The sequence below is a fragment of the Taeniopygia guttata genome, chromosome 1, assembly GCF_048771995.1.
Source record: "Taeniopygia guttata chromosome 1, bTaeGut7.mat, whole genome shotgun sequence".
NCBI lineage: Eukaryota > Metazoa > Chordata > Aves > Passeriformes > Estrildidae > Taeniopygia > Taeniopygia guttata.
Genome location: NC_133024.1, coordinates 25,164,424 through 25,177,950, shown reverse-complemented (window position 1 = coordinate 25,177,950; position 13,527 = coordinate 25,164,424). Strand labels below are relative to the sequence as shown.

General features: G+C 41.4%; 1 protein-coding gene across 3 annotated transcripts in view; it reads right to left on the bottom strand.

The window, feature by feature from the left end:
* Positions 1–13,527, bottom strand: part of SLC22A15 (solute carrier family 22 member 15) — a 70,542-nt gene that overhangs the window by 14,495 nt on the left and 42,520 nt on the right. For 2 of the 3 annotated variants that reach the window (XM_030266117.4, XM_072925438.1), the window contains 3 exons: positions 7,680–7,788; positions 3,321–3,461; positions 1,173–1,244 (listed from right to left, as the gene is read on the bottom strand). In XM_030266117.4, the coding sequence (XP_030121977.1) occupies positions 1,173–1,244; positions 3,321–3,461; positions 7,680–7,727 (261 nt within the window). In that variant the 5' untranslated portion in view covers positions 7,728–7,788. The remainder of the gene's footprint in view (positions 1–1,172; positions 1,245–3,320; positions 3,462–7,679; positions 7,789–13,527) is intronic. The other variant, XM_030266124.4, reaches the window with a different exon arrangement.

Sequence of the window (13,527 nt, the reverse complement as noted above, 5' to 3'; positions counted from 1 at the left end):
AGTGCCCTGAGGGCACAAACAGTTTTTTTCGCCCCTAAGCAGTCTTTCTGTGTCTTCTGCCCATGGGTCTGAGACCCCCATTTCAGGTTAGCCCTGGGCTCCAGTGAGTGGGGAAGCAGCTTGACCTCAGACCTGACTTATCAGCAGGCTCCCCTGATGATCTACACTCTTGGCTGACTCAGCTGCCCTCCTTGCATCTGTCTCACTCGAGAACCATAGGGCAGGGGCTGCCTTGCTATGCTTACATCCTGTCTCTCTCTCTCTCACACAGGGAGCAGCTGGTCCTCTCTGCTCCCTGGCAAGAGATTTGGAAAACAAAAGATGGCCAGCCAGAAGCACAGAAATGGCAAAGAAAACACCAGGGTGCTGCTCTTTTGTCAAATATAAACCATAAAGGAGGATGCTGAAAGGATGACATTGCAGATCAATCTGACCTGCACACATCAGGTTTGGTGGGGCTGAGAAATCCTGTGGGCAGTTCAGAAACAGAGTAGTAGGTTCCATAAGGAAAAAATACAATGGCTGTCATGCAGTTACTGCTCCTCTCACTGCCTCAGCCACAGTTTCAGGTAAACAACCATTTCCCCCCATACCAAAATGCTATCTTGTATGCACTGGCACCCAATAAATTGCAAAGGGAAGAGCTGCACATGTTATGTGAGTGCCTACAAATGCAAGTCACAAGGATCCTCCACCTGGGGCTTACCAGAAAACAACAGAATGCACAAGGCTGGGATTAGCACTGTAATGCTGGCCAGTTGGTATTTTCTTGGCCTAAACAAATCCCAGTCCCACACCTACGCTCTGTCACATGATGGTCTCACACACTGTGTGCAGACCACAGGCCCCAGAAAGTCACAGGCAAGAGTCTCCAGTTCTGGGTGTGTAACTTGTGGCCAGTTCTGCTGTGTTAAAATCCTGTCTAGAGTATGCTGGGCAAATTAAATATAACCTCATTCTTGTGAACCTGGCCAGGCTGTTCCAGGGAGACAGAAATATTAGGTTAGAAAGAAAATAATTATTCTTTGAGAGGAAAAAAAAAAGCAAGTCTCTTGTTCAGAGGACAAATCGGTCATGGAAGGATCAGTTTGGTGGGTGAAGTTGTCTGGAGAAGAGGGTGTGTGAGGAGGAAGCAAGCACAGGGATTGTCAGGCACCAGGAAGGCTTTGTACCTGGATGGATGGGTGGAATGGGCGCTTCCTCCGAAGCATAGCTGACCACTTGGCCAGTAAAGCTGGCTGATCCTGAGAGAAGCAGAAAGGAAGACAAGTAGACAGAACAGAGAGAAAGCATCATTCATTCACAGCAAAGGTCATTCATTCACAGAGCAAAGCTGCAAGCTTCTCTGGATGCTTGGAGTTTATTGAAGGAAAATCCCCCCCATTTACCCCACCTTGATTAAACACTTGGCAATGCCACTGGACAGTGCAGTACCAGTGATTAGTCTGGACCTCTTCATTGTAACTTTACTGAAGCCTCCTTAGCATTTTCATCAGCCCTGCACAGTTGACACTTCCAAAAATGGTGGGCCACAAAAAAACCCAAACAGTTAGGACTTTTAAAAATGAAATAATCTGTTTTGTTCAGATGAATTTTAATTCAGGTTTTCAATATAGCATAACTTTTTGTTACATGGATCACAGGAAAACACTGAATACCTGAAGACTTTTCTTAACTATTCTTCACTCAGCCCTTCATATTTAGAAGGGAGCTTGAGGCTTCTCAACAAATTTAGATCTCTCACCATGTTAAATTGATTCCTTTTAGCCAGAAGCTGAAAGTTCTGAAAAATCCTGTAGAGTTAACTGACAGAAAAAATAATGTTGCAAAATTGAACATGGAATAATGAATAGATTGACTTTCCCTGGACACAAGTCTCCTCTATGTTAAAGTATGTCAGCAACAGTATTAAAGTTTTCAATCTTTGGAAGTAGACAGCCCAAACCAAAATAATTTCTCATCAACCCATTCTTTCATGCCCCACACATATAGGACAGTTAGTCAGTTCCTCCTAGTGTTACTTCCACAGATTTGTAACACTGGGTTCAGTTAAGCATGAACAACAGATCCGCCACTTTTAAGGAAATAGATTTTGAGCATTTCTTTCAAGCAGAATTTGTTCAGATCTGCATACTATAACACCAAGTTACTGCTCATAATAGATTGCCTTGGTGGTTTTGTTCTGCTTTGCTTTCCGGAGCAACATATTTACCCTGACCCTGGTCCTGTCAGACCTCATTAGCCAAGCAGGTTTGTTCCACACAAGAGGTGCCTGGCAGAGTCTGGCACTAAGGAACTCATGGACCAGGATGTGGCACTGTTTTATGTCACTGTGGCCATACTTACTGACAAGACCACATGCTCTGGGATACAAGAAATCCCAGAAAAGCTATGAATCTCTTTGTCCCCAGGGCAATGGCCACGTTTCAGACTGGGTCCACCACCATACCATTCCAGCAGCTTTATACAGAGACTTCTTCCCTTTCAGCCCCAGAGAGCTGCAAAAGTTGCCTTGTGCTTCTTTTTATTTGCTGTGTTTTGATCTGTAAATGGCTGTGGTTCAGTATAATGCTTGACATTATTATTTCAGCTAGGTCAGATGAAAAAATTGTTTTCATCTGAAGTTGCCATTGCTGTGATTGTTTCTTGTGTCTTTACTAGTTACTTTTGTGTAATGGAGTCACAAGAAATAAGCAGCCTTCTTCTGTCACAGCTGGTACAGGGCATTATTATTTTTACATCTGAAGGTCTAAAGCAGGGAGGCATTTCACTTCTCCCACTAATAAGAATTATTTTTTTCCTAATGAAAAAGAAATTCCAATTCATGACAAAGAAAAAACATATTTTTCAGAAGAAGCTTTCTAATATTCATAGCAGAAGAAGGACTTTTAATTCTTCTTTAATCCTTTTTAGTGAGTTGACAGATTTTTTACCTGTGAAAAATATGGGTCATAGCTCATGAAGGCATGAGCATTTTTCCTTATGTTACTGCTGCATAAGTTTTCCTTTCTGACTCCCAAAGAGCTTTGGCTTCTGTTTGTGGATTGACAGCTCTGGCAATAGATGCTGTTTGTAAACGCAGCAGCTGCAAGAAGAGGCTCTGCTTGATTTATCCATCTCTCTTGGATGCTCCTCTGGCTGTGAGATGTCCATGAGTGAGTGCCAATGACTCAGTCACTAGAACTCCACAGTGAAGTGTCAGCACATCGTCTGTGGTGTTTGGGTGAGGTACCTGCCCATACAAACACTTACATAATGGAGAAATCACTTTCTGGATGGCTACAGGCTGCCAGAGAGTGCATTAGAGCTCTTGTTCATACCTTGATGTTCTCATTGTGAATGCCAGAGTTGGAGATAGCCTGGAATCGCACGGCCTTGTAGCTGATTTCTGCAGTCAGCTGCTGGATGATTTTCTGCACCTCCTCCACTGCTTTGGAAACCAGGTAATGCCGCCGTTCCACCTGTCAGTTCCAGGAAAGACACTTCATGTTACAGGTAATTGCAGTCTTGGTCTCCAGTGGGAAGCACACAAATCAGCTTAAAGCATCCTGAAACATTTGTGCTTGTGCTGCACTGGGAATAAAAATTGTTCCCCTGTCTATTGCAATCAATTTACCATGAGACAGAGCTGAGAACACCAAAGGGTCAATATTCAAGACTATTGAGCATTAATTGATATTTCCATGCCAACACCATTGGATGGAAGGAAAGGAGTTCACTACACAGATAAATTTGTTACCAACTAATTCTACAGTCTCAATTCTTTATCCATTTGACGCAGAATACCACTTACTCCCCTGCATATGGTAGCCATTCTCAAAGTCAGAATATGTTCCATTCCAAGAACTGACAGGACATCAAGACTTAGAGATGTGCCCATTAGTCAGGTGGCAGATGTATGTGGCATGAGCTAGATGCCTACCTTTTACACTGAAAGTATCCACATTGTCTTTATGGCTGAAGTACAGATGAGACTCTACTCCTAGACAGTGTGAAAGCATATTTCCAAAGCTGGCCCCATTGGGAACTAGGTGTTTTTGTGGCTTAAAGGGTAGTTTTTCAATTCAAGAAGTAGTTACATAATGAATTATTGAAAATTATTTCAGTGAAATGTCTGAGTCTTGGGACAACTGAGGTGATGGGTGGACAACTCAGAAAAATATAAGATGAACCTGAACCTCCCTTATGACTAAAAATGAAGGGAGCACAAGGGGTCTGTCACAATCTGAACAAGGAGATTCAACAAGAGGAACATGAAGGAACGATGTTAGTAAAGGACATTTAATATTTCCCAAATATTCTTACACATTTTCCAAAGTGAGGAGATTCAGCTACTGTTAACGAAGTTCATGAACATATTTGTCATTACTTATACAACCAGAATTACTTATGGAGAGTGAAATATTAAGACTGTTTACTGTTCTTTTTTGGATCCTATGCTTCATCTAATTTAGTTGCAGCTTTTGCTTTCTTCTTGATTCTTCTTTTTCCTCACCATATTCTACTAAACCTTATTTCTTGCAGGCAAGAAAAAAAATCAGAAACAGAGTTAATCACTCAACTAAAGTGAATGATAAAGCATAATTGCCACAGTCAATTATAATTGCTACAATATTTTGTTATTATCAAAGACCAAAAGGAAGCAAAATCATAAGTAAAAAATTCTGTACTGTGAGGGCGGTGAAGTCCTGGCACAGGTTGCTCAGAGAAACTGTGGATGCCCCATCCTTGGAAGTGTTCAAGGCAAGGCTGGACAGGGCTTTGAGCCCTTGTCCAGTGGAAGGTGTCACAGTCCACGGCAGGGAAACTGCACTATACGATCTTTAAAGGTGCCTTCCATCCCAAAGCAGCCTATGGCTTTCTAAATTTCCTGTGTCCTGTTTACTCAGCATCTTCTTCAGCATCTAAACAACTCTCTATTCTCTTTTACTATCAGCCAAAACCACACAAGTGTGTTGAAATGTGTCCCCAGGGCCTAGAAGAGGACAAATAGATCCACTTCTTCACAAAAAGGGACCATTCAATGGACTAAAGTGGACTAGCGCTTGCCTCACATCCATTAACCCATGAATAGCAATTGACTAATACTGATCTTGAAGATGAGCAGAGTTTGAATACCTTCCTCCCTCAGACAACGAAGTTAACAGTACTTTTACTAAGCCTGAACAGCTTTTGGAAGTGGGAAATACGTCAGACAACAGCACCATATTCCCTTGCCTGGGCTCTCATCCACCCTTGACATTCTGTTTCTTTGCTATCTTAACACCACGTAGTCCTTCATGTTTATATAATGCCCTTTAATTTCCCTAGTAATTCACCCTCCTCCTCATTCCAATTCACCCTTTTCTCTAAGAGCAGTTTTAGTTACTTACATGTACTTAAAAAAAAAAAACAAAAACGAAAAACATTGAAAGATTTTAGCCCATGTTCATTTTCATCTCCTCATCTCAGCTTTCATTTATGGCACTTCTCCATCTGTATCTATACTGTATCTATTTTCTCCACCTTATTTTTGTTCCTCCAGAACAACTCCTTAGAATAGTCCAATAAGCTTGACAAGATACCTAATGGTTTCTCCAACAAGTGAATGGTGAGTGGCAGAGAAAGCTGTCTATGTCTAAGAGCTTTTATGCAAAAAAAGACTTTTTTTAAACTGAAAAGTATAAAGAGTATGCACAGTGGGTCAGCTCAAACAGAGACTTAGAGTGCCCTCTTTATGCATTGCTCATGCTCTGTTCTCTCTAAGGGGCACCTGCTGGAAACATTTTTTGCCACTTCCAGTATCCAGGGAGAATCCATTCAACTCAGCCTGGCCTCATTTAATTCTGCCTTCATCACCTACTGACTACGCTACAGCAGTTGTTTATAAGAGTATACACTAAAAAAAACAGCTGAGGGAGTACCACCAAACACCTCTTTCCATGTGTTCTCCCCATCACTGGAGCAGGAATAAAAAACAATGGGCATGTGACTGACAGAGGGTGCTCACTATAATTAGCTAACTATAATTAGCTCCCTAATCATCCTGTTGGAAAATATAACCTTCCTACAGAAGGGAGGGTAAAAAAATCAGAAAACAGAAGGTGAGTCTGAAGAGCCAAGGCATTTTTCGCAGATACTTCTAGTACCAGCACAGACGCACTGGAAGAAAGACACTTTATGGTATTTGCTGGACAGCCACTTCTGTGACTCGCTGGCATTCCCCTTACCAGGTCTTAACTCAGGGAATTGTGCTAAAAGAAATGCACAAAACTTGAATAACAAGGTCAATTACGATTTTATTAAGGGGGAAGGAAGCAGGATTGGGATTTATTAGGAACTTGTTAAGATCATTTGGGTTTTCTCTTATTTACCCAGCCACATCCATACCCATATGCATTCAAATTTTTCCTTTGATGAGCAGCTTAAGGATGAAATCTCTGGTATTATAGAGATTCATTGCACCAGGTGGTTGACCTATTTCCAAAAACAGGCAGCATTTGACAAGCTGAACTGCCTGAAGTTGGACAAGAGACTCAGGAGCAAGCAGAAACTAAGAATCCATCAGAGCTGGAGAGCTGCTAGAAAACAGACTTCTAGTATAACCTAAAATATTGGCAACTATGAGCCTCACTTAACTATAGCCTGCTTCTGTTCCTTGTACTTATGGCTGTCATATGAGCATTTTCCTGTACATGGCTTCCCTCTGTTCCCTCCTTTGTAGCTCTGCTTTTTAAATCTTCAGAGAAGCATTTTCTGTTATAGCTTACTGAACAGATTCTTATGGAATGATTTTCCTGGGCACAACACTGCATGCCTGAAGAAGGTATATTTCTGGGAGAACTTTTCTACTTGCCACCAAAACATTTCCACAGAGAAAACAAACCTTTCTTACCAACCCCTTCATTGTACTAGAATATGTGATCCTTTACAGAAAATAAAGCCTTACACTTTCTCATTTTGAAATTATTTGTCACTTTGGTATCTTGCATTTTGTTGAGGAAAGCAGACAATAAAACAGGATCTAGCTAAATACTGCCATGAAACATGTCAGCTTTAAAAAATGTTATGGCTCACTTAGAGCTTTTATTAAACATTATTGTTTCACAAAAGATTTTATTCTGTTTTATTTCATTTCATAATGGGGGAAAAATTGAGTGCTGGAATATCTTATAAAATAGAAAATGAGATTCCAGTCTGCATGTGCTAATGAGACATGTTATTTTAATCATGGTATATAGAGAAGTATCCTAAGCTGAGGTGACAGACTGATGACTGAATTCTAACAATATTGGTCTGCCTCTGCAGTTCCTACATGAATCTTTTTTAGAGGCAACGCCTGGTGTTGGTCTTGTTTTGGTCAAGCCAAGACCACCAGACAGGGAGAGATGCAAGGACATTTCCTTAGATTTAAATGCTGTCAATTACAGCTAGTCTCACATCTGGAATCCCAGATTAGGAACAAAAATTCAGGACACCTAGAAGAAGAGGACAAGCACCTTGAAAAAGTAGGCTACCAGCAGATAAGATTCTGCAACAGAAACCTAGAAATCTCATTAGAAATACAGTTCTCATGAAACTTCACCCAATCTTGTCTCAGAAATGAAGACAGCAGGCGAGCAACTAAGTGTCAAATTTGGCACCCTTCAGAATCAACACCTAGTGTGGGAGACAGAAAATCTGGTCAGATAAAGTCTTACCTTGCTCTGGATGTAGATTTCTACATCTTCATCTGTGAATGGCTTCATGGCAAGATGGTCTTCGCTGCTCTTTAAAGTGTGAATTCACTCTTCACTTGTTCACCTGCCTCTGGAAGTAGAGGAACACTCAGAGAGAGCTGCTCAGAGCCTTCTTGCCCTGTGAAGCTCAGTTCACCTAACACCTCTGTGCTGTGGATGAGTAAGAGAAGAGAGAAGCAAGGAAGCATGCCTATTTTTAATAATTTTCTTTTTCTGCTCTGAGCTACAGTGGTGACTTCCAGCTCATTCAGAAAACTAGCTCCAAATATTATTCTCTACCTTCAATTGTTATTATTCATCTTATTACTTTTAAATGGTGGATCTTGCATGCAGGCATACACAAAAAAATCCCAGCAACTGCTCTGTCTCAGGGCAGATCTGGAAGTGCTTTTCAGATTGCAGTCCAGCTTCAGTACACACATGCACAGCATTATTACTCTGCATGCCACTAGTATGCCCCTGCCTCACTAGCCTTTCACTACACCCTTTCTTAAGTGCTCTCAGTTATTCCTTGTTGACTAATCCACTCTCTTTCCATCTGAAAACATATGGGTATTTTTACACTCATATCATTCACTGGGGTTGCAGTCTGCAACCCCTGCTCCCCTCTTCTCCCCTCTCCTTATATCTCCCCTCTCTCTCTGGCTGTATTGACAGTAAATATTGTGCAGCTTGTCCCCTCCTGTAGCTTGCTTCGCTTTCTTTACAGTAAACAGACAGAAAGCTGCCTCTCGTTTTCTGCCAGCAGCTTAGCTAACAACCCCATATGGATGATTCAGAGGCAAAAACAATTGATCAGGCCTCATTGATCCAGTGAAGCTTGGTGGCTTTTAGAAAGAAGGGTACATCAGCACATAGAAGGGAGTGACAGAGTATAGACATGAGACCCCATGCTGCTAAGCATTCCTTATTAAGGAATGCACACTCCACTTTTGGGTAAGAGCACTATTTCTCCCTGGAAAAAGAACTTTGACATCTCTTAACCAATTTAGTGCCTCTGCAGCAGCTGGCAAAAGGCAGCACATGGGTGGGCACTGGGTGCTACCTCAGGAGAGGTACTGTTGTTGCTAGTTATCCTTCATTATGTCCTTCATTAAGTCAAATATGAAGTACATTAATTTAAGTAATTAATTGGAGCACAAACACCTGCAGGACATCTGCTGCCCTAGCACCTACAAAGCAAACCTTTCTCTGACAGACAGCTGCCACTGTCTTCTTGCTGACTTGACGATTCCTTCACAAAGATGTGTAGGCATTTACTTCCCAAACCAGCTTCCACTAGAGTTGGGCACTGAAAAAGATTTTCTTGATTCCCCAATGTTTAGGGACTCATACCATGCTTTTGCTCACTTCAGGATTTACTGGCTATCTTTCCTCTGAGGGGACAGCAGTTTATGTGAGCTCTGCTAAGAAAGCCAGATAAAAGGCAGGGTCTGAAAGAAGGCAAGTGGAACAATAGGTTGGAACAGAACTTGTAGGGGTGGGTTGGATGGGCTTATATCCAAGCAGAATGTACAAGAGAGCATTAAAAGCATGCCCCTAAAACATTTAGTCCCTGGTGCTCCCTCAGTCAGTCAGCTGCACATACAGAAGACAACTTCCTTAACACTCTTGACACGACCATACATTACTTTAATACTCAGACCCTCAGACATGTATTATGAAGCAAGGAGAGATTAAGGGTCTCTCTTTCTTGCACCTGTAAGGTCTCTCCTCATGACAGCTGTCCAGAGACATGGTGCTAGCAGAGAGATGAAGTGGTTTTGGTCATTTGTCTTTTATATAATAACACACCTTATGTTCATAATCCTTACTATTATAATCCATTCATTATTTCCATCTTATAAGTAGCACATATTATGCTACTATTCGGCTGACAGTAAATACTACAACTGATAAAGACCTTTACACCACCAGCAAAATACAGATTAGAGTGGTATCAAAGGCAGCAGACAGTCTTGAACTCACAAGAACTTGTGTTTGTCACATGAGGAGCAGATAGCACAGAATGCAGCAGAAAAGTAGAGGCAGATGGCCATGTGTGAAGAAGGAATGTTACTGTGGGAAAAGCCTGCATCAGAAGGAAAGAGTAAAGAGAAAGGACAGAGCAGAAATCGGAACATCTGCATAGATAAAAGAGGATGTAGACACGAAGTGGGAAGAATCCAGGCTTCTGCAGTGAGGTCTACTGAGCTGATGCAGTGGTACTGCAGAGAAACCTCCATCAGATGGGTCCTTCTCAGGCACCTTCTGCTTGTATAAAGTAAAATAAAGGTGGAGAAAATCGGAAATGGATCCAAGCTCCAACAGTTGATAAATACAATCTCCTGAAAAAATATTTCCCCTGAGCCTACAACAACTTAACTCCCCAGGCACACCAGCAAGAGGGAGTGAAAAATGGCTATTTCTTTTTCCTTGCTCTTCAAGGAGTACAGAAGGAAAGAAAAAGGGCATCAAGAGGATGAAGCCAGGTTCTTCTCAGTGGTTTCAAGCATCAGGAGAAGAGACAGTGGGAAGAAACTGATGCACAGGAAGTTCCACCTTAATATGAGAAAGAACTTCTTAAATGTGAGGCTGATCAAGCACTGGAACAGGTTGCTCAGAGAGGCTGTGGAATCTCCCTCACTGGAAATATTCCAGAACTGTCTGTATGCAATCCTGTGCCATATGCTCTGGGATGACCCTGCCTGAGCAGAGAGGTGGGACCAGATGACCCATTCTTTTGTGAAAAGCTCACAACAGCTTCATTGAGATAAAAACCGATCTGCTGAAGCCAGGCAACCATGTAAAGACAAAACCACTCTTCAGTTCTAGTTAGCTCACAATCCATCAGATATCATGGACATGAGCACTACTGAGAGCTTTTGAACTTGATTATTTGGCAAATTAAACTCCTAAGTATACTTGTTTCTAAGGAGATTCCCATCCACGCTGAGAATGGCTATCTTTTTGACACCTCTGAATCCTCTTTCTTTTCTAGTGATTGTTAGAAGTGCCTTAAGCCCCCGCTAGGGTTTGGGCATATTTTTGAGAGACAGTTTCTCCAGACAGTTCTTGCTGAAGCCCTGCAACCTTCCTCCCCTCTTTGATGGTGTCTCTGAGGAGGTTTTTAGCATCACATATCTAATTAGCCAACCACAGACACCCAAATTCTGCTTGATGAGCATCCATTGATTTATAGAGTTTCTCTCAAGCATTTTCAAGCCACACTTCAAAAACTTTGGTCTTCTCAAATCACATTTCCCTGTCTGCTGATCTGCATAAGATCATATGAAATGACTCAGCTATATTACATCACCCCATTTGTATTATTTCAGTTCCTATTTCATAGTACCTTATAATGGAGTTCAGATTGTGGATAATTTCCTTTGTACCTGCATGTTCATTTACGTAGCAGTACTCTTTGAAGAGGATTTAGAAATTTCCTAGTATCTGCAAAACCACTGAATCTGTGGTATATAATTTTCATTCATGCTGTTGGCAATATGCAGGACTGAATATGATTTTGGATCTGTGAAACGCTTGTGAAAGTATTCTGTGAATATATGCCTTGAATGGTATTAGATTGGCTCTTGTATGTTGTGAAGATGCCAATTACTGATGCTTTCTATGCTTGCTTGGCTTTCCTTTCTTCACTCTTCAGTTTCACAGATATGACAAAGACATTTCAAACCTACAATCAAAAGTAATATGAACTGTGAATTGCACAACAATAAAGAAATCACCAACATCTTGTAAATAAGAGCAGCAGTATTAACTGCACAGGGTTGTCCAATATTGTCTTTTTCTGTTGGGCAACTATTTAGAAAAACTATTCATACGGAACAGTGAGCATGTATTAAAAAGCCTCTGCTAAATCATACAAATGAGTCAGACCAATGTACCACTTGTGACTCACAGATGATCTGCAGTGGCAACAAATAAGCCCTGTTGAAGATGCTGCCTTCCAGATGAAATACAACCCTGAATTTCTAGTTGCTAATGATGACCCATCTCTTCTTGCTCTAATTACCGGAGGCACTAAGTCTGTTGCATTAGCTGAACCATGTACTTGGGTCAAGACAGACCACTAAACCAAATGATCCCAACAGATTTAATAATCTCTGACAGTTCTCTTGCCTTCTTAAACTGTTGTCCCATTTCTCCCCATTAGTGGATTAAGTGACTGTGCAAAATGAGTAATTGTAGCTTGAATCCCCTATAACATTTATGCTGTGACAGTCGTTAGTACTGTTCAGCCTCCATTCAGAGGATAGCAGCATAACATAATCAGGCTTTTTGGGGGCAAAAGTTCTGGGAATTTATTTGGTTTTCTTCCACTTTGTCTTTTAACAAGTTGATATGAGCAAAGGGGATACTTCAATGACAAAAGCATGGGATGGACTAGAGGGAAAAGAAAGTCCTGCTAATTCACTGTGACAGCACCAGAATCACATATGGGTGCCAAATTGAAATGCTTCTCCACTCATTCTCTCCCATTACCAATCAATACTTGGCAGGCTCAAAAATGCTCCGAATGCTTATGCTGCTTGTTCTCACTGCCACCCATTCTCACATTAGCCTTGGACCCGCACTTTGTATCATGCAAGTTAAAGGTTTACATCCTTTCCAAACTAAGCACAGGATTGGATCAGGTCCAGTCATTTATAAAACCTGATACCTTTTTTCCATTCGTGGTCATACCAGACACGTCAGAAAAACGCAGTAGAAATTAGTTCTCTTAATCTGGGAAGAGATTTGAAACCCCAAATTATTTTCAACCTGAATGTTTTCAGGCTGCAGTATAGTATTTCCAAAGAGAGTGATCACCAGCTGAGCATGTGGGAAATTCTGAAAAATGCTGAGATTCTAATGCTGCTACCCACTCAGCCTCAACTAGGAAATTCATCAGAATCCAGTCCATTTTGCAGCTGCTATTAAGCATCAAGCCACTGGGCAGCAAATATAAATCACATAGCAGTGCTTCTAATATTGCCAACATCGCTGGGACACAGTGTGGTGATGTGTTCAGGGTCTGGAAATTTCCAAGTTTAAAATGGTTAGCTCAGAAGGTGGCAGGAGAGGCAGGAAGCTGGGAGTCCTGGCTGCATCAGCTCTGAGGCTTCCAGGAGAGTTTACTGAGATGCGGGACAGGAAAACTGGCATTTTGAGTTCTGAATCCATGTACTGTCCTCTGAAAGTTCACTGAAATAGTGGAAGTTCAATGCATCATAATTTAAACATAAAATATTTCACTAGACCATTTCTAAGGATAATTTTCCTCTATGTTTTATCCATCACTAAAGTACAACTACTGTTCTACTGCTCCAATCAGGATGTCTCACCATCTTGAAAACCTACCTGCAGCCAACATCCACAAAAATGACAGCCTTCCAGCATCTTTATTATATGCCTAGGTAAATAGCCTGCATGCTGAAAAGGAAATACTTGATACCACTGATTTAAACACATGGTTAGAAAAACAGCATCTGGAAGAAACATGTTTGGCAGAGCACAGTGCAACTGGGAAAACTTTTAGCACTGGAAGTCTTTTCAGGTGAGAAAAAGCTGCCTCACTTTTGACGTCAGCACAGGTTTGCTGGTTATTTTCAGGTGTCAAAAAAAGGATTTTAAATTTAGGGGCACAGTAACTTGGGACAGAGAGACCAAGTGCAAGATTTAAAAGAGCCAAACCAAGAAGCATGCTTGCAATGATGCTCTGTCAACAAGAGGGGCTGAATGAGACTCAATTCACTGCATTTCCAGGAGCTGGTATTTTTTTTTCATGACTGCTCTCAGAGCACAATGTTAGCTTGTATTATTTTTACAC